At 36.6% G+C, this 22958-nt stretch overlaps 3 protein-coding genes and 1 long non-coding RNA gene across 4 annotated transcripts; 3 read left to right on the plus strand and 1 right to left on the minus strand.

Annotated features, from left to right (window-relative positions):
* Positions 1 to 2458: 2458 nt before the first annotated feature.
* On the plus strand, positions 2459 to 5141 carry LOC130461215 (uncharacterized). Its single transcript, XR_008921618.1, has 2 exons — positions 2459 to 3905; positions 4915 to 5141. It is a non-coding gene; the product is annotated as an uncharacterized lncRNA (long non-coding RNA).
* An 8141-nt stretch (positions 5142 to 13282) lies between these two features.
* Positions 13283 to 14429, plus strand: LOC130461360 (ATP synthase subunit alpha, chloroplastic). Its single transcript, XM_056829439.1, has one exon. The coding sequence runs from the start codon at positions 13344 to 13346 to the stop codon at positions 14427 to 14429; it is 1086 nt and encodes a 361-aa protein (XP_056685417.1). The 5' UTR covers positions 13283 to 13343.
* Positions 14430 to 15514: 1085 nt separating this feature from the next.
* LOC130460721 (uncharacterized) lies at positions 15515 to 19808 on the minus strand. The gene is made up of 2 exons (XM_056828207.1): positions 19518 to 19808; positions 15515 to 19076 (listed from the first exon to the last, which is right to left on the minus strand). Exon 2 carries the CDS (start codon positions 18063 to 18065, stop codon positions 17157 to 17159), a length of 909 nt encoding a protein of 302 aa, XP_056684185.1. The 5' UTR covers positions 18066 to 19076; positions 19518 to 19808; the 3' UTR covers positions 15515 to 17156.
* Positions 19809 to 20760: 952 nt separating this feature from the next.
* On the plus strand, positions 20761 to 22938 carry LOC110802700 (protein SPA, chloroplastic). The gene is made up of 5 exons (XM_022008152.2): positions 20761 to 21013; positions 21100 to 21183; positions 22002 to 22053; positions 22419 to 22575; positions 22691 to 22938. The coding sequence occupies exons 1-5, from the start codon at positions 20849 to 20851 to the stop codon at positions 22710 to 22712; spliced, it is 480 nt and encodes a 159-aa protein (XP_021863844.1). The 5' UTR covers positions 20761 to 20848; the 3' UTR covers positions 22713 to 22938.
* Positions 22939 to 22958: the final 20 nt, after the last annotated feature.

A 22958-nucleotide genomic window follows, 5' to 3' on the forward strand; every position in this document is an offset into this window, starting at 1 on the left:
GGGTAAACTGTTCGCAATGATTCGAAATGAAGCTGAGCTATCTGTTGACGTAGTTTCTGGTACTTTCCTATTAACTTCATACTAGTTAGAAAGTTATTTGATTCGGGGGCAACTTATTCTTTTGTTTCGTCATCTGTTGTTAAGAGTCTGAATTTAGTAGATTTTGAGGTGATTGATTTACCTTTTAGTACCTACTGGTGTAACCTTAAGGTGTACCAAGTTGTTTAAGAACTTGCCTTTGAAGATAAAAGATTGCGTTTTCCTTCTGATTTGATAAGGTTTAATCTGAGGGACCTAGATGTAATTCCTGGGATGGACTGGCTAAGTTTGTGCAAGGCTAAGGTAGACTGTGAAATTCAGAAAATAAGTTTAAGGAACCCTATTGGAAGGTTGGCCTCGTGTGGATGTTTTGAGAAGTCCAAAAACCTTTAGTTATTTCTGGAATGCGAGTGAGGAAATTGATGAATAGAAAGTGTGAACTATTTTCCTGTAGTGTGTTAGAGGTGAGTAAAGAAGTGGAGTGAAAATTAAGGATGTTTGCCATTGTGAGTGGATTCATTGATGTGTTTCCGAGTGAAATTGCAAGTATGTTATCTGTTAGAGCCTTTGAGTTCATTATAGACTTAGTTCCTAGAATGACGCATATATCTAGAGCACCATATAGAATGACACCTCCTGAAATGAGCTAATTAAGACAAAGTTGCAAAAGTTGTTTGGTCAAGGAATATATTAGGCCTAGTGCCTCACCGTGGGGAGCTCCTGTGTTGTTTGTTAAGGAGAAAGATAAGAGTATGGAATTATGCATCGATTTTAGGGAGCTAAACACCATCAAGAACAAGTATCCCTTGCCTAAGATAGATGACATATTAGACCAATTGAATTGGGCGAGTGTGTTCTCGAAGACTGATTTGGGTTTAAAGTACTACCGATTGGGAGTAGCTGATAAGAATATACTTAAGACCTCATTAGGATTCGTTATTGTCATTAAGGGTTTAGAGTAACGTCTTTTGGGTTAACCAATGCACCTGCATTAATTGTGGATTTGATGAATGAGATTTTCTACGAATTCTGAATTAAGTTCGTTATTATGTTATTGATGATATCCCGATTTGTTCAAGGAATGAGAAAGAGCATGACAAACACTTGAGAATTACTTGGAGACGCTTAGAAAGAATCTAGTTTTATTAAATGAAGTATACAAATCTTGAAGTCATATGTGTATAAGTGACACCGACGGAAAAGTGAAGGACTAAATTGATTGAGAACTATGTTACGTAAGGGAATAAAATTTAGAGAAGATTCGAGTGGTCCAGTATCGTTAGGAATCGTGTGTTGTCTTGAAAAGATGGGAGGAATTATATGAATTAGTGAAAGAGCTAAGAGTTAAGCCCAAAAGTTATACATCCATGAAAGGTGTAATGAAGTTTAGTAAAAAAAAAAGGAAAAGTTGACCAGAAGGAGTCTCTGTAGATCCTGCTAAGATTCAAGCTGTGAGTAAGTGACCTATTCCAAGAACGCGTCCGATATCTGAAGTTTTCTAGGCTTAGATGACCATTATAGGAGGTTGTGGAAGACTTTTGGAAGAAAGAAAAACCAATGACCAACTTGTTGAAAAAGGAATCGAAATTCGAGTGAAGTGAGAAATGTGAGGAAGCTTTCTAGATTTAGTTGTTGTAGCGTCAATTGACACCTTATAAGGCTAATTACCAAACCCATGACCTAGAGTTAGCTGTTATGGTGTTATCTACGAATATTTGGAGACATTACCTTTATAGGGCAACATGTAAGATCCTTACCGAGAACAAAAGGCTGAAATTTTTGCAATAAGGTCCAGTTGAATCTTGGGGACAACATTGAAAATGAATATTGCTTTCCACCCTGCAACCGATAGACAGATTGAGATTACTAACGGAATTTATGTTGAAAACCCGTGTTATTGACTTTAAGGGTAATTGGGAAAACCACCTAGAGTCGATTGAATTTCTTGCAACAATAGTTACTATGCGAGCTTTAAGATGTCACATGTTGAGGCATTGTGTGGAAAGAGAGTAGAAATCCTACTTGCTACGATTTTAGTCGAAATATACGTTGGGCACATGATTCGTTGAAATAGAAATATCCAAACTTATTCCCTGAGATGAGTTACGAGGGCGTAACTCGTTTTCTTTAAGAGGGGTAGAATGCGATAGAAATTCGCGCTTTTTACCTATTTTTTATAGAAATTTTATGCATTTTATGCTCATTTTTAGCAACTTATACTTGTTGATGCAAAATAAAGATATTCTTTGCATAAGAAAATGTGTTCTTGAGTAACACAAACAACTTTAAGTTGGCAAAAGAGTGCACATGAGTGGCACAAGTACTTCTCTAGTAAGAATGAGTTAAAGACTTTTGAAAATGTGTGAGTTTTTGTGTCAAGTTTCGGGACGAAACTTCTTTTAAGAAGGGTAGATTGTAATCCCCCGTAAATTTATAAATTTTATTAATATATTTTAACGTACAGTTATTTATTTTAAATGAAATTTATGAATTTTATTAATATATTTATTATTTAATGTATATTTATATTATTTAAATACATTCTAAATATTTTAACGATTTATGCAACCAAACATTTTTAGAATTATATTTCGAAGACAATTTGAAATATATAAAAACTTTTGATTTTGGAAAAGTATTTCTAATCGGGTTGTACTCAAAGCTTTTTAAAATTAGAAAAGAAATTCTAATCCTAACCCAATTAGATTCCTAGGCCCATAAACTCCAAAAGAAAAGAAAAATAACCCACAACTAATTTCTCTCTTCTCTCTCACTATTCTCACGTACGTGATTTCTTTTCTCTGTTCATCCTTCACGCCTCTTTTTCTTCTTCTCTTCCCTGCCCAGCCAACCTCCACGAGCACCACCACTCGGCACCGTGCCGCCCTACCGCCGGCGTCCTTGCCGCGTCGCCCACTTGCTGTTGCACCACTGCATAGACCGTTGGTTGCCTCTTCCCTTTCTGTTTTCCTCGTTACTTCTCGCCCTAGCCACCACCATCAGCCTTCGCACCACCGCCCTGCGCCACCAGTAGCTTCCACCTGACCAACGTACCCGTCGCCGCTGCCCTGCTCAGCCGTCGGCCTCTCTTACTCTCTCCCTTCGCTTTCGCAAACACCAGAACTCTCTCCTCCCTTTTCGTGCTTCTCTCATAACCACCACCATCACCAAGTGTCGCCCAACCTCCGCGACCACCTGCACCGCCTTCGCGCCGCCAGCCTCCGCGACTACCTGTACTTGCTGCCGCGCAGTCCACCGTCGGCCGACCTCCCTCTCTTCTCTTTTTGGTTATTTCTTTAACCCTAAAACTATTTAATTCTTTAATTTGGTTTTAGTAATTTAATTAATGTTTTCATGCTTTAAATCTATGGTTTTAATTATGTAAATATAGAAATCAGATTTCATATTTTGCATAATGAATTATTTAATTTTCAGATTTATTAATTTTGTTAAATAAGGGTTTTAAATTATTAAAGCTTGAAATTTTAAGGTTTTATTAGTTAGAAAATCATAGTATGATGTTTGTGGATTATTAAAATTATTGTTTCAACGTTCTAGCATGTTAAATTGGCCTTGGCGAAGTTTTAAACGAGTTTATATTGCTGAAATTTAAAGTATGTCTTTTGCGAAAAGTTTTCAACGAATTTCAATCACTAATTCAATAATTATGATGCTAGTAAATCAAATGTTCGAGTTTTAATGTTGGGGAAGGTTCTAAATTTGTTTAGGACGCATTTAGAACGCTTTATTATGATCGCCAATGATTAGAAATTGATTGGGATTATTTGTTGGTTGTTTTAGGCGGAGAATTCCCTTTAGGCGACTTTTGAAAGTGTTAAAGTGATCTATCAGTTTGTTTACATAAGGTACGTACATACCTGTGTGCTTGGAATGTGTGCTAATTGTTGAAACCATGTTGAACTTGTTGGTGAACTTGGTTATGTTGATATTATTGATGAACTTGGTTATGTTGAAAGTGCATGTTTAATATTGTTGGATGGACATGTTAAGCATATATATTTCGTTATGAGAATTATAGCATGTTGGTATGGATGATTGATACAGACATGTTGGTTGGGAACACTAGATTATTTTATATACATTGATTCAGATCGATTGATCGTTGTTCCCTTTTTAGCTTTTCACTACTTTATGAGGGCCGAGGACCTCATTTAGTAAGTTGAAACCTTATACCCATATACAGGGTTGATCAGTATTAAAAGAAGGATTGGAGTTAATTGGAATGAGTCTGGTTTGATGCCTTTGTGATCACTTACTTAATTCCAAGATAAAAACAGTTGTAAATAAATGTGGATTGTATGCCTTATGTGATTGTTGAGTCATAACAGGGTGTCAATTTGTAAATCATGTAAAGTGAAACTGAGTAGCAATAGCTTTAGACTGTGCACGTCTAAAGTGACGGACAAACAGGAGTTGGGGTTCATGGTGGTAGCCCATGGCCTTTAATTCGGACCGGATTGATCACCGTGTCCTATTTTTATTCAAACGTTCCTCGATATCGCAGGTCATTGAGGTTACGGAGTCGCGCCCGTACCTCGTCTTCCTTAGTGAAGCATCTAGCTAGAAAACTCGGTCCATTGTCTATTTCAATTAAAATAATATTATTGTTATAAAAGTCCAGTCCAGTCCAGTCTAGCCTAGCCTAGTTAAGTATGGTCGTTAAATTATCATATTTTGTCTGCCCTTGTTTATGTTCATTAGTATCATGTTAGGGTTGTTCGTTAATAGTATCATATTAGGATTATTATTGTTTTAGTATGTAGTACTCAGCTTTGCTGATTACGTGCTTTGTTTGTGTGTGTTGATCATGGCTATGCCTTATTGATCCTGTGATGACCCATCTTTGGTGAGCAGTCTCTAAGGATCAATAAGCGTTGCCCATCTACAGGTTTGAAGATGATGCATCATTGGGATCGGGATTAGAGAGCTTGTAGTTATATTTTCTTTATTAAGTGATTTGGTTTGTTAACTTAAATTTGAAATTTGTCGTACTATTCGTATTTCCTTATTTCAGTTAATTGGTTTTGGACCTAATATGTAATAAGATTATTTATGAACCTAAAAGTTAGTTTTATGTTTTCCGCTGCAAAATTCTGAATAAGCCGTACGTTTTCACACGGGCGATAATACTTTGATAATTCCCTACAGTTATATTTAAAAAGGGTTATTTTAGAAAATGGGAATTGTCGGGGTGTTACAAAGTGGTATTTTAGAGCTATAGGTTTTATTGATTTTTCGTGTTTACTTTTTAAATTTTTAGGCGCATAAACTAACTATTTTTCCTAAAACGAATTTCCTAGAATTGAGCTTCTACTTATTATATCATTAAAAAAAATGCGTACTTTTTTTTTGGGGACCAACTTCATTTTATTTTGTTCGAAAGTATATTAACATTTCTTATTTAAGTTCGGAATTAACTTATTTATTCGAAACTTTTCGTTTATGTGAATTAAGTGCGTTTTTCTTTATTTTCGAAATTAAATTAAATATTTTCAAAAAAAATAAAATAAAAATCTTATTCCTTAAGTATATTTATTCGTTTAATATTTATTCGTTTAATAATATTTATTCGTTTATTATTTATTCGTTTAATAAAAATTTCTTATTATTTATTCGTTTAAAAAAAAAAAATATTCGTTTATTATTTATTCGTTTAATAATTTTTTTTTTTTTTTTTTTTTTAATCGTACTTGTTTTATTCTTTAAATTCTTCAATGTTTGACCTATTATGATTTATTATGAGAGATGGGTTATATAGGAAAGGGCATATAGGATAGAATTATATGTGCATTAGTAGTTAATTGCTAGCATAAGAATTAATTGCTATGTGCATGTGTTAAATGTTTAACTGTTGCATGTAAATGTGCATAGAAATTGTTTGATTCCACCAAACTTATTGTTTTATTGAATTCTGATTATGCTTTGGTTGGGAAATCGTTAGTAAGATCTTAAGTTGTTTGTTTCATGAATAAAACGCTTCTTTCCAAGTACACCAACATAAGATCCTTTGAGAAGATCGACGAATACTGAGGATCTAGATTTCACTTCACAAATTTCCAAGGAAAGAACAGATAGACAAGATGTCTTAAACATTTGAAGTTGTAATAGTTAGTTTGTTCTTAAATGTTTTGGAGAATAAGTAGCAAAGCTACAACAGTTTAAAGTTAAAGCAATAAGAGTTTAAGTTATTCTTTATTCTTTTCAAGGATGTATTAAACCTCTATAGAGTTAGTAATAAAAGTTAAAGTATTCTTTTCGTTTTGAGAATTCTATATTACTTCCAAGTTGCGCTCTAGGATGACCAACAATAATGACCTAGCTGCTGTTATTCGCCTTTTGGCGGAAAAACTGACCCTACCTTTTTAGAAAACCGGGTTGGAGAGTTTGAGAAATCGTTTGGGGTTGTGAACCGTCCTTAGAATATGAGAGTGAGTCAAGTTGTCATGTATTTGAAAGATGAAGCTGATTTATGGTGGAGAGAGAATAGAGTTAGGTTTAGCACTGCTGAGAGATTCAATTAGGATTCAATTGTTACTGCCTTAAGGGAAAGTTTTACCCTACCTTTTATGAGAAAGCAAAAAGTTTGGGAATTCATAAACCTTAGTATGGGGAGCATGACCATTGTCGATTACTATAGCAAATTTATAGCACTGTCGTGGTTTGCACCTGAGGTTGTAGCCACAGAGGAGCTAAAGGCTCTGAGGTTTAAGCAATGTTTGACTGAGGAGATCCAATTAGGATTAGGTGGGGAAACCTTTACATCTTTGGATATTGTGTATGGGAAAGCTGCTCATATTTATGGTTTGTAGTCTAGAAGGGACAAAAAAAAAAAAAAAATCTTGGGGAGAAAAGAAAAGAGTTTAATGCTGGGGAAAACCAAGGGAATTTCAAGAGGAATATGAATGAAAACGGGAATGGGAATGGATATGGAAACTTTCAAGGAAGGAACAAACAAGGGCACAACAATAGGAATCAATATGAGAGAGTGTAGTACTGTAAGATGTGCAGTAACAACCATCCTGGTAGAAACTACAAATGGAGAATTAGTCACCTGCAACTATTGTCAGAAAAAGGGACATAGGGAGTATGAATGCTTTACTAAAGCAGAAAAAGGAGCATAGTGGTAATGGGAGTGGTAACCAGGTGAATACGGGATTTAACCAATCAAGAAATTAGGGTTCAAAGCATGTAGGAGCGCAATACAACCAAGGGAACCTCAATAAGTCTGCCAATGAGAATAACAACCATAATAAGGCTCCGGGTAAACTGTTCGCAATGATTCGAAATGAAGCTGAGCTATCTGTTGACGTAGTTTCTGGTACTTTCCTATTAACTTCATACTAGTTAGAAAGTTATTTGATTCGGGGGCAACTTATTCTTTTGTTTCGTCATCTGTTGTTAAGAGTCTGAATTTAGTAGATTTTGAGGTGATTGATTTACCTTTTAGTACCTACTGGTGTAACCTTAAGGTGTACCAAGTTGTTTAAGAACTTGCCTTTGAAGATAAAAGATTGCGTTTTCCTTCTGATTTGATAAGGTTTAATCTGAGGGACCTAGATGTAATTCCTGGGATGGACTGGCTAAGTTTGTGCAAGGCTAAGGTAGACTGTGAAATTCAGAAAATAAGTTTAAGGAACCCTATTGGAAGGTTGGCCTCGTGTGGATGTTTTGAGAAGTCCAAAAACCTTTAGTTATTTCTGGAATGCGAGTGAGGAAATTGATGAATAGAAAGTGTGAACTATTTTCCTGTAGTGTGTTAGAGGTGAGTAAAGAAGTGGAGTGAAAATTAAGGATGTTTGCCATTGTGAGTGGATTCATTGATGTGTTTCCGAGTGAAATTGCAAGTATGTTATCTGTTAGAGCCTTTGAGTTCATTATAGACTTAGTTCCTAGAATGACGCATATATCTAGAGCACCATATAGAATGACACCTCCTGAAATGAGCTAATTAAGACAAAGTTGCAAAAGTTGTTTGGTCAAGGAATATATTAGGCCTAGTGCCTCACCGTGGGGAGCTCCTGTGTTGTTTGTTAAGGAGAAAGATAAGAGTATGGAATTATGCATCGATTTTAGGGAGCTAAACACCATCAAGAACAAGTATCCCTTGCCTAAGATAGATGACATATTAGACCAATTGAATTGGGCGAGTGTGTTCTCGAAGACTGATTTGGGTTTAAAGTACTACCGATTGGGAGTAGCTGATAAGAATATACTTAAGACCTCATTAGGATTCGTTATTGTCATTAAGGGTTTAGAGTAACGTCTTTTGGGTTAACCAATGCACCTGCATTAATTGTGGATTTGATGAATGAGATTTTCTACGAATTCTGAATTAAGTTCGTTATTATGTTATTGATGATATCCCGATTTGTTCAAGGAATGAGAAAGAGCATGACAAACACTTGAGAATTACTTGGAGACGCTTAGAAAGAATCTAGTTTTATTAAATGAAGTATACAAATCTTGAAGTCATATGTGTATAAGTGACACCGACGGAAAAGTGAAGGACTAAATTGATTGAGAACTATGTTACGTAAGGGAATAAAATTTAGAGAAGATTCGAGTGGTCCAGTATCGTTAGGAATCGTGTGTTGTCTTGAAAAGATGGGAGGAATTATATGAATTAGTGAAAGAGCTAAGAGTTAAGCCCAAAAGTTATACATCCATGAAAGGTGTAATGAAGTTTAGTAAAAAAAAAAGGAAAAGTTGACCAGAAGGAGTCTCTGTAGATCCTGCTAAGATTCAAGCTGTGAGTAAGTGACCTATTCCAAGAACGCGTCCGATATCTGAAGTTTTCTAGGCTTAGATGACCATTATAGGAGGTTGTGGAAGACTTTTGGAAGAAAGAAAAACCAATGACCAACTTGTTGAAAAAGGAATCGAAATTCGAGTGAAGTGAGAAATGTGAGGAAGCTTTCTAGATTTAGTTGTTGTAGCGTCAATTGACACCTTATAAGGCTAATTACCAAACCCATGACCTAGAGTTAGCTGTTATGGTGTTATCTACGAATATTTGGAGACATTACCTTTATAGGGCAACATGTAAGATCCTTACCGAGAACAAAAGGCTGAAATTTTTGCAATAAGGTCCAGTTGAATCTTGGGGACAACATTGAAAATGAATATTGCTTTCCACCCTGCAACCGATAGACAGATTGAGATTACTAACGGAATTTATGTTGAAAACCCGTGTTATTGACTTTAAGGGTAATTGGGAAAACCACCTAGAGTCGATTGAATTTCTTGCAACAATAGTTACTATGCGAGCTTTAAGATGTCACATGTTGAGGCATTGTGTGGAAAGAGAGTAGAAATCCTACTTGCTACGATTTTAGTCGAAATATACGTTGGGCACATGATTCGTTGAAATAGAAATATCCAAACTTATTCCCTGAGATGAGTTACGAGGGCGTAACTCGTTTTCTTTAAGAGGGGTAGAATGCGATAGAAATTCGCGCTTTTTACCTATTTTTTATAGAAATTTTATGCATTTTATGCTCATTTTTAGCAACTTATACTTGTTGATGCAAAATAAAGATATTCTTTGCATAAGAAAATGTGTTCTTGAGTAACACAAACAACTTTAAGTTGGCAAAAGAGTGCACATGAGTGGCACAAGTACTTCTCTAGTAAGAATGAGTTAAAGACTTTTGAAAATGTGTGAGTTTTTGTGTCAAGTTTCGGGACGAAACTTCTTTTAAGAAGGGTAGATTGTAATCCCCCGTAAATTTATAAATTTTATTAATATATTTTAACGTACAGTTATTTATTTTAAATGAAATTTATGAATTTTATTAATATATTTATTATTTAATGTATATTTATATTATTTAAATACATTCTAAATATTTTAACGATTTATGCAACCAAACATTTTTAGAATTATATTTCGAAGACAATTTGAAATATATAAAAACTTTTGATTTTGGAAAAGTATTTCTAATCGGGTTGTACTCAAAGCTTTTTAAAATTAGAAAAGAAATTCTAATCCTAACCCAATTAGATTCCTAGGCCCATAAACTCCAAAAGAAAAGAAAAATAACCCACAACTAATTTCTCTCTTCTCTCTCACTATTCTCACGTACGTGATTTCTTTTCTCTGTTCATCCTTCACGCCTCTTTTTCTTCTTCTCTTCCCTGCCCAGCCAACCTCCACGAGCACCACCACTCGGCACCGTGCCGCCCTACCGCCGGCGTCCTTGCCGCGTCGCCCACTTGCTGTTGCACCACTGCATAGACCGTTGGTTGCCTCTTCCCTTTCTGTTTTCCTCGTTACTTCTCGCCCTAGCCACCACCATCAGCCTTCGCACCACCGCCCTGCGCCACCAGTAGCTTCCACCTGACCAACGTACCCGTCGCCGCTGCCCTGCTCAGCCGTCGGCCTCTCTTACTCTCTCCCTTCGCTTTCGCAAACACCAGAACTCTCTCCTCCCTTTTCGTGCTTCTCTCATAACCACCACCATCACCAAGTGTCGCCCAACCTCCGCGACCACCTGCACCGCCTTCGCGCCGCCAGCCTCCGCGACTACCTGTACTTGCTGCCGCGCAGTCCACCGTCGGCCGACCTCCCTCTCTTCTCTTTTTGGTTATTTCTTTAACCCTAAAACTATTTAATTCTTTAATTTGGTTTTAGTAATTTAATTAATGTTTTCATGCTTTAAATCTATGGTTTTAATTATGTAAATATAGAAATCAGATTTCATATTTTGCATAATGAATTATTTAATTTTCAGATTTATTAATTTTGTTAAATAAGGGTTTTAAATTATTAAAGCTTGAAATTTTAAGGTTTTATTAGTTAGAAAATCATAGTATGATGTTTGTGGATTATTAAAATTATTGTTTCAACGTTCTAGCATGTTAAATTGGCCTTGGCGAAGTTTTAAACGAGTTTATATTGCTGAAATTTAAAGTATGTCTTTTGCGAAAAGTTTTCAACGAATTTCAATCACTAATTCAATAATTATGATGCTAGTAAATCAAATGTTCGAGTTTTAATGTTGGGGAAGGTTCTAAATTTGTTTAGGACGCATTTAGAACGCTTTATTATGATCGCCAATGATTAGAAATTGATTGGGATTATTTGTTGGTTGTTTTAGGCGGAGAATTCCCTTTAGGCGACTTTTGAAAGTGTTAAAGTGATCTATCAGTTTGTTTACATAAGGTACGTACATACCTGTGTGCTTGGAATGTGTGCTAATTGTTGAAACCATGTTGAACTTGTTGGTGAACTTGGTTATGTTGATATTATTGATGAACTTGGTTATGTTGAAAGTGCATGTTTAATATTGTTGGATGGACATGTTAAGCATATATATTTCGTTATGAGAATTATAGCATGTTGGTATGGATGATTGATACAGACATGTTGGTTGGGAACACTAGATTATTTTATATACATTGATTCAGATCGATTGATCGTTGTTCCCTTTTTAGCTTTTCACTACTTTATGAGGGCCGAGGACCTCATTTAGTAAGTTGAAACCTTATACCCATATACAGGGTTGATCAGTATTAAAAGAAGGATTGGAGTTAATTGGAATGAGTCTGGTTTGATGCCTTTGTGATCACTTACTTAATTCCAAGATAAAAACAGTTGTAAATAAATGTGGATTGTATGCCTTATGTGATTGTTGAGTCATAACAGGGTGTCAATTTGTAAATCATGTAAAGTGAAACTGAGTAGCAATAGCTTTAGACTGTGCACGTCTAAAGTGACGGACAAACAGGAGTTGGGGTTCATGGTGGTAGCCCATGGCCTTTAATTCGGACCGGATTGATCACCGTGTCCTATTTTTATTCAAACGTTCCTCGATATCGCAGGTCATTGAGGTTACGGAGTCGCGCCCGTACCTCGTCTTCCTTAGTGAAGCATCTAGCTAGAAAACTCGGTCCATTGTCTATTTCAATTAAAATAATATTATTGTTATAAAAGTCCAGTCCAGTCCAGTCTAGCCTAGCCTAGTTAAGTATGGTCGTTAAATTATCATATTTTGTCTGCCCTTGTTTATGTTCATTAGTATCATGTTAGGGTTGTTCGTTAATAGTATCATATTAGGATTATTATTGTTTTAGTATGTAGTACTCAGCTTTGCTGATTACGTGCTTTGTTTGTGTGTGTTGATCATGGCTATGCCTTATTGATCCTGTGATGACCCATCTTTGGTGAGCAGTCTCTAAGGATCAATAAGCGTTGCCCATCTACAGGTTTGAAGATGATGCATCATTGGGATCGGGATTAGAGAGCTTGTAGTTATATTTTCTTTATTAAGTGATTTGGTTTGTTAACTTAAATTTGAAATTTGTCGTACTATTCGTATTTCCTTATTTTAGTTAATTGGTTTTGGACCTAATATGTAATAAGATTATTTATGAACCTAAAAGTTAGTTTTATGTTTTCCGCTGCAAAATTCTGAATAAGCCGTACGTTTTCACACGGGCGATAATACTTTGATAATTCCCTACAGTTATATTTAAAAAGGGTTATTTTAGAAAATGGGAATTGTCGGGGTGTTACAGCTACACATTATTTTCATAATAGGTGCCGCAAAAATTAAATACTTTGGTGTCTAACTCTAATATTTACATTGACATTACCTTTTACTATTTAAAGTAGTTGTCAAACATGTTACCCCCTCCATTCCTATTTAAGTGTCCACTTTCCAAAAATAGCGTTCTCTTATAAGTGTATGTTTTCCATTTTTAGACTACACTTTTCCCACTTTTCCATATACTTTTCTCACTTTTTCATACACCTTTCTCACTTTTCCATAAATCATGATTGTTTTTTATTCCACATTCTACATTTTTCTCACTTTTCCATCCCAACATCCACTTTTATTTGTACTTTATCAATAAACAATTATCTACTTTATCCTTTTCCAAAAAAAAAAAACAATCTCAATAATTGTTTTTCTTACACACTTTTCATTTTCCTTAATTACCGTGAATTCCTCCAAAGTGGACACTTAAATAGGAACGGAGTGAGTATTTAAAATTTGAGGCACGCATCACGAGCATTTAGATCCAATCATAAGCATGTTGTACCACATGTGCACTTGTACCCGTGAAATATATGCAATATACACGGTTTACAAATCCAAATACCTAATTTGTACAATATCAAATAAGTTTAGTATAATGAAAATTGTTATATTCCCTCCGTTTTTTGTTGGTTACACTTTTTAATTTCATTCTTTTTGTAGGTTACACTGATTAGTCCTTCTATTTAATTGTAGGTATTATTTTTTTGTTTCAAAAAAAAAAGAATTTAAGAAAGACTCATGGCAACCATTCGAGCAGATGAAATTAGCAAAATTATCCGTGAACGTATTGAAGGATATAATCGAGAAGTAAATGTTGTAAATACCGGTACAGTGCTTCAAGTGGGTGACGGCAATGCTCGTATTCACGGTCTTGATGAAGTAATGGCAGGTGAATTAGTAGAATTTGAAGAGGGAACAATAGGTATTGCTCTGAATTTGGAATCAAATAATGTTGGTGTTGTATTAATAGGTGACGGGTTGATGATACAAGAGGGAAGTTCTGTAAAAGCAACAGGAAGAATTGCTCAGATACCCGTGAGTGAGGCTTATTTAGGGCGTGTTATAAATGCCCTAGCTAAACCTATTGATGGTAGGGGTGAAATTACAGCTTCTGAATCTCGGTTAATTGAATCTCCCGCTCCTGGTATTATTTCCAGACGTTCCGTGTATGAGCCTCTTCAAACCAGACTTATTTCTATTGATGCAATGATCCCTGTAGGGCGTGGTCAGCGAGAATTAATTATCGGGGACAGACAAACTGGTAAAACAGCAGTAGCCACAGATACGATTCTCAATCAACAAGGACAAAATGTAATATGTGTTTATGTAGCTATTGGACAAAAAGCATCTTCTGTGGTGCAGTTAGTTACTAACTTCCAGGAAAGGGGAGCAATGGAATACACTATTGTGGTAGCCGAAACAGCGGATTCCCCCGCTACATTACAGTATCTCGCTCCTTATACCGGAGCGGCGCTGGCGGAATATTTTATGTACCGTGAACGACACACTTTAATCATTTATGATGATCTTTCCAAACAAGCACAAGCTTATCGACAAATGTCTCTTCTATTACGAAGACCGCCTGGACGTGAAGCTTATCCGGGAGATGCCTTTTATTTGCATTCACGACTTTTGGAAAGAGCCGCTAAATTAAGTTCTCTTTTAGGTGAAGGAAGTATGACCGCTTTACCAATAGTCGAGACCCAAGCAGGAGATGTTTCAGCTTATATTCCTACTAATGTAATTTCCATTACAGATGGACAAATATTCTTATCCGTCGATCTATTCAATGCTGGAATCAGACCTCCCACGTTTAGCTTCTAGTTCATTCCTATTTTTGAAAATTTTTGTCTCCTAATACCACTCTAACCGTAAATAAAATTAACGAAGGGAGTGCTATTTTATAGTTGACATATTAGTCACATATTCATATCATATTGATTGCCACAATTTGAATGATCAATAGATGTATTATTAAATTGTTCCATCGAGTAATTCATAAATATAGTTAATCGGTTTGAATAAAATTTCATTTCCTCCATATCTCTCCTAATTTAACCACTTTCCCATTGGAGGGAATAAATCTAAAAGAATAGTTAAGTTTATAGGTTAACACTATATCGAAACATTAATTATGATACTAAATGGATAGGAAGGAAGGATCCTAGGTGCTTGTGCTTTATTTAAATTATCAATTTTAAATGTTATATTTCTATAAAATAAAAATAAAATTAAATGTTACATATGTTTAATTTTTGGTTTTATGTGATGCTTCTAATACTTTAAATGTTTGGTACTTTTAAATTTCCAATATGATTCAAATCTTCATTTTAAATATATATAAATATTGGTGATTAAGATAAAATTATTTGGTTTTCACATGGTATTGGGGTTTTCTTTTGATATGAGATATTGGTAATCAAGAATAGAATATTTGAAACAAAATATTTTAGATTGTAAGGTACTTTAAATATTGAGGAATATCAGGAAAGCGCGGATCTTTCTTACTCCATATTACATCAAATTAGCAAGATTGTACTATGTACCAATACCCTTTTGAGTGAGCAAATTTCATGTGGGTTGTAATTTGGTACTTCCCAAAGTATTAATATTCTCACTTTTCTTTTCGAATTCTCTTGGTTACCACTAATCATAGCCTCAATAATAAATAATGAACTAAATTTAAAAAGTAAATTTAGATTATATTTGAACGAAATTTATTCAAACAAAAGGAAAGATTGTAAAGTTAATTAAAAATAGGAAAAATATGCACAAAATCTTTATCCCTAAATATATTATCCTATTCAAACCCTTCTTTTTAACGGGCATTGAGGAAAATTTTCACCCCTTAAATCAATTTCATACTCTTGACTAACATTCTTATTAGTCATATAATGCAATTAAACACTTTAAAATAATATTAAACAGTACTGCACAAAATAAAATAAAGGATTATCGTAGGTGTTTTGTATGGTCACCAGCTTTCTTTGGTTTCACCAACATGTCGTCGATGTACACCTCCATCGTGTCTCCATGCTGATCTTTGAACATCTTGTTGACCAGTCGCTGGTACGTTGCACCTGCATTCTTAAGACCAAAAGGCATGACTTTATAACAATATATTCCTCTATCTGTTACAAAAGCTGTGTTTTCTTGATCCTCGGGGTGCATGAGGATCTGATATATCCAGAATAAGCATCCATAAATGCCAGCAACTCATGACCGGCTATGGCGGCCACCATGGCGTCCATATGCGACAAAAGGAAAAGGATCCTTAGGGCACGCTTTGTTGATGTCGGTGAAGTCTATGCAAACCCTCCATTTTCCATTCTTTTTGCTGATGATGACCACATTTGCTTACCAATCCGGGTACCTGACTTCTTGAATCTTCCCCATCTCAATCAGCTTCTGGACCTCTTCATCTATGATCTTGTTTCTTCCAGGTGCAAACTTTTGTCTTTTCTGCTTGACTGGCTTGAAGTTGGGGTCGACGGAGCTTATGGGTGATGACATATGGGCTGATTCTTGTCATACCTTCGTGCTACCAAGCGAAGAAGTCCAAGTTTTCTCTTAGGAATGTCACTATCTGACTTTTGATGTTGTCATGGAGCGAAGCTCCAATCCTTACGACCTGGTCTGGCTTAGCTTGGTCTAACACGATCTCGTCGATATGTTGGTCGTCTGGCTCGCCTGCTGTTGACCCTTGTTGTAATTGCTAGATAGATGACTTTGATGGCTTTAGTGCAGTCTCGTAGTAGCGTTTGGCTTTGCATTGTTGTCCTTTGATTTCCATGATTCCCCACTTGGTAGGGAAATTGATTGACTAATTATAGGTGGATAGAACTGCTTTCATCTTCTGGATCCATGGTCTCCCCAAAATGACGTTGTATGCTGACGTGCAGTCGACGACGTTGAATTGGTTATCATGTTGACACCTTCTACGTAGGTGGGTAGGGATATCTCGCCCACCGTGCGCAGAGAATCTCAACTGAATCCAACCAGAACAGATCTCCTGATTATGTTTTTCTCAACGATCCCCATCTCTTGCAGAGCTTCGAGAAACAACACATTTGCGGAACTTCCATTGTCGATTAATATCCTTTTGATTAGAGTGTTCCCGGTGGGGAGCGATATCACCAATCCGCCGTGATGTTCATGGTGCACGTCGACTGAATGTGAGTCATGAAAGGTAATTGACATAGCCGCAAGGGACTTGTCGAGCGCGATCTCATCCTCAGTCTTTGACGTCTCCAGATTCTCCTCTGTTAATTTTCTTAGTTGCAGAAGAGGTTAGTCCACAAATATCTGAACCACTAGAAATAACATTTACCACTTTATTGTATTGAGGTGGGACATGTCGGTCGCTACTAGGCGTTGGGCTGGCCTGGTTGGTCTTTTCTTTGTTGTAGGTCTCCTTCCCTTTGTCGCTTAATAGTTCCTTTCAGTGTCCACGCTTCAACAAGTATGCGACCTCCTTTTTGAGGGAGATGCAATCTTCAGTTTTGTGGTCGTTGTCGCGGTGGAATTCACACCACTTGCTCATGTCGTCTTTCATGGATTATGGCTTGTCACTCCTTCTTGGCCACCTGATGTTCCCGCCAATGTTTTGAAGGGCGTTGACGACGCCTCCACTATTGACGTTGAAACCGTGCTCTGATATATCCGGGTAGTCGGGCCACTCATTCTTGTAACCACTGTTAGTATCATCATAGTGATTGACATTTTGTACCTGGTTTTGGCTATTATATGGTTGATGTCGCCAATTGTTGTTCCTTGGTGTGTACGACCGCCTGTCGCTGGTGCCCCTGCTGGTTGTGGCGTTGACGCCCGGATTGCTTCATCGTCCTCTAGATGCATTTGGGCGCAAGCCTTGAACCTGACCTCTTCGAAAGTCGCACAGGGATATTTGGTGATCTCACAGTATAATTCCGAGTTAGGGATGAGACCTCTCTTCAAGGCTTCGATAGCTATCTTGATATCACAATTTTTTATACTGATTTTTTCACAATTAAATTGACTGAAATAATTACGTACCAACTCGGTGGGAGCTTGGACCAACCGATAAAGGTCACTAGTTTGCTTTTCTAGCTGATGACTGCTGGCGAACTGTTGGTAAAAGGCATTGATCAGGTCAGCAAGACAGGCGACGGAGCCGGGTGTGATGTTGATAAGCCATTCTAGCGTTGTTCCAGTAAGGGTTGCTCCAAACGATTTAAACATAACAGGTTCTACCAGGTCCCACGGGATACCGATCTGCCACATCTGCTGCTTGTAGACATTGACATGGTGATAAGGGTCTGTCGTTTCGTCGTATAGGGTGGTCCAGACGGGAATACTTAGTTGGGGTGGGACGGTTACTTTGGCAATCTCCTCGCAGAAGGGCGATGCAACGTACCCATTGGATGGTTCAGTCTCCACCTGCGTTGGAGCCCCTGGAAGTTTGGACATCAACTTCAACATCAACGAACTTTGCTTCTCCAAGAACTTCAGGCGACGAGCCAGGGGGTCGTGGCCTGGTTCATCATGATCATTGTTTTTGGGTGAGGGTGGCTCTTCCTCAGAGGCGACGTCCTTTCCTTCGTCATCGGTGAATTCATGGAAGATCTAGTGAGTTTTCCTGGGAGACTTGGATCGAGATTGGTACTTTGAGCTTTCCGAAGACTCCATCTCCTTCTGGAGGTTCTCGACAGAAGCCTTTGAGGAAACATTTTCTGACGTTAGTCGCTCGTTTTCTACCTTTTGGCGAGCCAACTCGGCTTGGGCCTGGACATAGGCGACCCGCATCTCCTCGAGTGTCATATCTATGGAAGTCATTTTTTGAGAGAGTTGTTTTTTTGAGGTAAACCTAGATAATTTCCCCACAGACGGCGCCAAACTGTTGATGTCAAATTTCATCTAAGGGGCGACACTTGGCTTGAGTTGACACTAACTAAGCAAAGAAGTAAAGAAAGAAAGAAAAGAGAGACGACACAAGGAGATGGTGACGCGGAAAACCCAGAAATAAAGAGAAAACCCGTGGGTGGAAATGAGTCCACCAATCCACTATAATCCCTAAGATAATCCAAGTAAAAATGAATAAGTGTTTGCAATAAAGAGATACAATGATAGTAAATAATTGCTAGAATGCTATCGAGAATAAGAGTGCTTGATTGCTTCCGAACTTGTCCTTGATGTTGAGCCGACTAGGTCTTTTTATACTGCTAGGGCAACGACTACATTAGTTGGGAATATCCCGAAGAAGTAGGAGTCAGTTGGCCAGCCAACTCCTCCACGTCTTCTGCTCATGCATAGTAGTTTACTTAGTCTCTTGTGTTGTTTTGACTCGATCAACTCTCTAGGCGGCGCTTATGGCTTGGATCTTGGCCCATGCTTGTAACCTATTTTCCCGTCGTCTGCTTTCTATCGTCGGTCGCTTACTTCTACTCATGACCTACCCAGGCGACACATCAAGACCTATAGACACGACGATACCTGGCGACATGACATGATCAAACGGCAAACGGTTACGATGTTAGTACAAAAAAAGGGATAAAAATTATTAAATTATTATTATTATTATTATAGTAAGTCTCTTTTTCCCATAATAAAAATCTTGTCTTCCCCTGAATATGATGTTAGGTGATGAAGATGGAGGTGGTCAGGGGCGGACCTATGGTGCCCTCATAGGGTCCATGGGGACCCCCGAACCCCCATTAATTTTGAATTTTTTTAGAAAGTATATGTATTTTGGGAAAAAAATAAAAAATTATATTTAAAAAGGAAAAACAATAATGAGTAGGACAAATAGATTGTTGGAAAGTGGAAAAGTGGGACAATAATTCCCTTTTCAAGGCCAGTCACGTGAGTCATGGTATACCAACAATATAATTAACATTTTTATTCAATAAAAAATCAAAATAGTAAAATCAAAACCTCAAAAGTCTATGCTCTCCCATTCTCTTTCACAATTCTAAAATCAACGACTCCAAACAACAACCTCCCTCTCTTAGTCTCTGATGTTGTAGCTCGCCTGCCGCTCGCCTTCTCTGTCGCCACCCTGCCGATTCTGAGCGCTCTTCGTCGCCGCCTTTTTGATCTCCTTCATTGGTCCCTGGAGTTTTATCATCACCATTTCATATTCTCATGGTATTTATTAGAAGAAGGAAGTATTATAACGTAATTGCTTGATTGTTATTACTGTGAACTTGTCAATATATACAAGGAATTTACTTAGCCTTTACACAGATGTATGCGTGATATACTCCTACTATCAAGGAGTTAATTGACTACAAGAACACTAATTATCCTACAATTATGTAATTGTACGTTAGATTATTCTAGGTAATATTGACTAAATATAATACAAAATATTGCATATTCGATCAGGAAGTTTCGTGTAATTAGGAACCTAATATTGTAAAATATTATGCCATATATTATCTTTATTTAGTTTCCCTGATGGGCTACATTATCAATCATTTATTTCATTTCCGTTATTTAGGCCCTTGTTTGCATTGAACAACAAGGATCGCATATTAGTATTAGAAGGATTAGAATTATGAAAATGAGCTTATGAAATTTATCTGTTACTTATTAGTGATGATAATATTATGAAGCGGTTTTGAGGAATGCAAAATCGTCGCAGATAATTGTACTTTTTGTAATAATTATCATTTGTTTACTTGTATCTTATGAACAAATTATTATTTTGGATTTTGAAATATGTAGGTGGATTTTTTTTTTTTTTTTGTACAATGAAGCTGTATCAAATTTTAGACCCCTATTTTATAATTCCCGAGTCCTCCCCTGACGGTGGTCAGATGGTAGTGAAGAGGGGTGATGGTGATGGTGGTGATGACAATAAGAAGTGAAGGATGAGGTGAGAACTGAGAAATTATTACAAAATAAATGAGATGGGAGGGGGTGAACAATAGAAGGAAAAATCATATTTTCAATTTTTCCTACACTAATTACGAAAGTTTTTAAAAAATGTGGACGTCGAATAACGATACTCTTCTAATTAAAAGAAGTAAAAATCCCATGTATTAATGTATACTTTCATACTGATTTAAAATAGAATCGCGATGTTGGGACTTGGGACTCGGGGGAAGAATTATGTTGACCCCACCAACTATGATGGTTACAACAAACCAGCACCACAGAAAACCCAAATAAAAATAGTTGTGTTTCTTCTCTCATCTTTTGCCTATGGCTAGGAACGAAGAACCCAAGTAATCAAACAAAACTGCAAAATTGGTGAAGAAATGGTAACACCAGCAACTTCTGGGCTTCATTCTCCATTTGTTTGTTCATCTCGCAAACTATCTGCGTTCAACTCTTCTTCCATTTTACCCTCTAAATTACCAAGAAATCAACGCTCACCAACTTCTTATCCATGCATTCGAGCTGCTGATCTTGATCAAAACACAGTATGTAATTTAATTATAAATCCCTCTAATTAATCAAATTAATATTCAATTTGATTTGTAATAATAATGCTATTTGTTTTTTGCAGATAGTAGCAATTTCAGTTGGAGTTGTGAGTGTTGCCATTGGGATTGGCATTCCTGTTTTTTATGAAACACAAATTAACAATGCTGTAAGTCTTTTTTGTTTTGTTTTGTTTGGTTAATTTAAAGTGTTTAATAGAAGTATAAAATACCACTTGTGCTCTGTAATCAAGTTACTCAATGGTAAGCTCATTATTTTAGAGTGATGATTAAGTCATTATTACCCGATTCGCTAGTATCAGATTGGTACGAGTTTGCAGTTCGTTGCCTAATTTGCATTTTCATGTTATAATTGGCCTTTTTGTGGAGTGATTAAGGAATGAGGTAACATTGAGTTACTAGAGTGGGAGTCACATTGGTTTCTTAAGAGCGACACCTATTTAGGAACGTATGAAGTTAGTTAAAGCGACAAATATTTAGGAACGTATGAAGTTAGTTAAAGCGACAAATATTTAGGAACGTATGAAGTTAGTTAAAGCGACAAATATTTAGGAACGGGGGAGCATCAGGGCATACATCAGTTAAACTTCATACGGAGCATTACTTTGTAGTCAATTTTCGTTTGCTATTTTCAAATTATAATCTGCAGATGTTTGTACCATTACTTATGTTTGTAAATTCAATTCACATAATTTCTTGTTCAGACTTACAAGTTGATGTTGTTCATCAAATAGGCCGAGTTCGATTCTCAAGTTATTTTCTAAATAAAATTTTCAGTTCAGTTGAAAAATGGAAAGATAACAACAACAAATCTAGGGAGAAAAACACAAGGTTCTTCGAGTAATTTGCGATTATAAGCACAATCCCTCTTTTTTTTCGTGTTTTGTCTGTGAATGCGCAAGAAAACAGAAATGGGGCGTGTTATTTTGACATTATGAGATTGAATATGATGGCTTGTTTGTTGTAGGCAAAGCGAGAGAACACACAACCTTGCTTTCCATGCAACGGCTCTGGAGCTCGTAAGTCTCCCTCCCTCCCTCCATCACTATTGTTTTTGATATTTGTAGAAACTCTAGTTTCATTGCAGCCTGTAATGCAAGATCAGTTCCTTATTTTCTACTTGGTACTAGACAGTAGACCATGTATTTCAAATTGAGGTGTAAAAAGATGGAAAAGAGCAACTACTATAAATGATTAAATGGTACTTCAGTGTAAATCACAGCATACTTGGTACTGAAATTTCTGGCAATGTGTTGTTGATTAATGACTATGCAAAACTTGGGATACTATACTTGGACAAAGTAAAGCATATCACAGTTAGAACATTCAATAGATAGTGATCATGTATAAGTTGTTCAAGCTAAGGATATATTTCCTTCCCTAGAGAAATGCAGGTTCTGCGCAGGGACGGGCAATGTGACAGTAGATCTTGGTGGGGATGAGAAAGAAGTTTCTAAATGTATCAACTGTGATGCCCTTGGTTCTCTAACATGCACTACATGTCAAGGCTCAGGAATTCAACCTAGGTATCTTGACCGAAGGTATGCTTTTTAGTTTTTACAATCATCAAACCTTTCCACCTTACAAAATTAAGTTTCTCCACAAGTTACAATAGTTCAGATCTGAACAATTTGCCGCGTTTTTCTTGGTAATCAGGGAATTCAAAGATGACGACTAAACATCTTTGCACGGCGGATATTCAACATAAGGATCGAACCAGAGTCGGGCAGTTAATCTTGTCTTGCCAAATACCATAGATTTTTTTGTAATATGTTATACCTATTCTAACAGCATTTTTCTTCAACCTGGAAATACTTGTCAATCTTCTCATTCGATTTATCGATTAATGAACTCATTATGTTTCCCTTGTAAATCAAAAAGTTTGTCATTTTTGATGTTGTTAATCCCTGCACCATTTTGTTTC

The sequence above is a fragment of the Spinacia oleracea genome, chromosome 5 (genome assembly GCF_020520425.1).
Source record: "Spinacia oleracea cultivar Varoflay chromosome 5, BTI_SOV_V1, whole genome shotgun sequence".
NCBI lineage: Eukaryota > Viridiplantae > Streptophyta > Magnoliopsida > Caryophyllales > Amaranthaceae > Spinacia > Spinacia oleracea.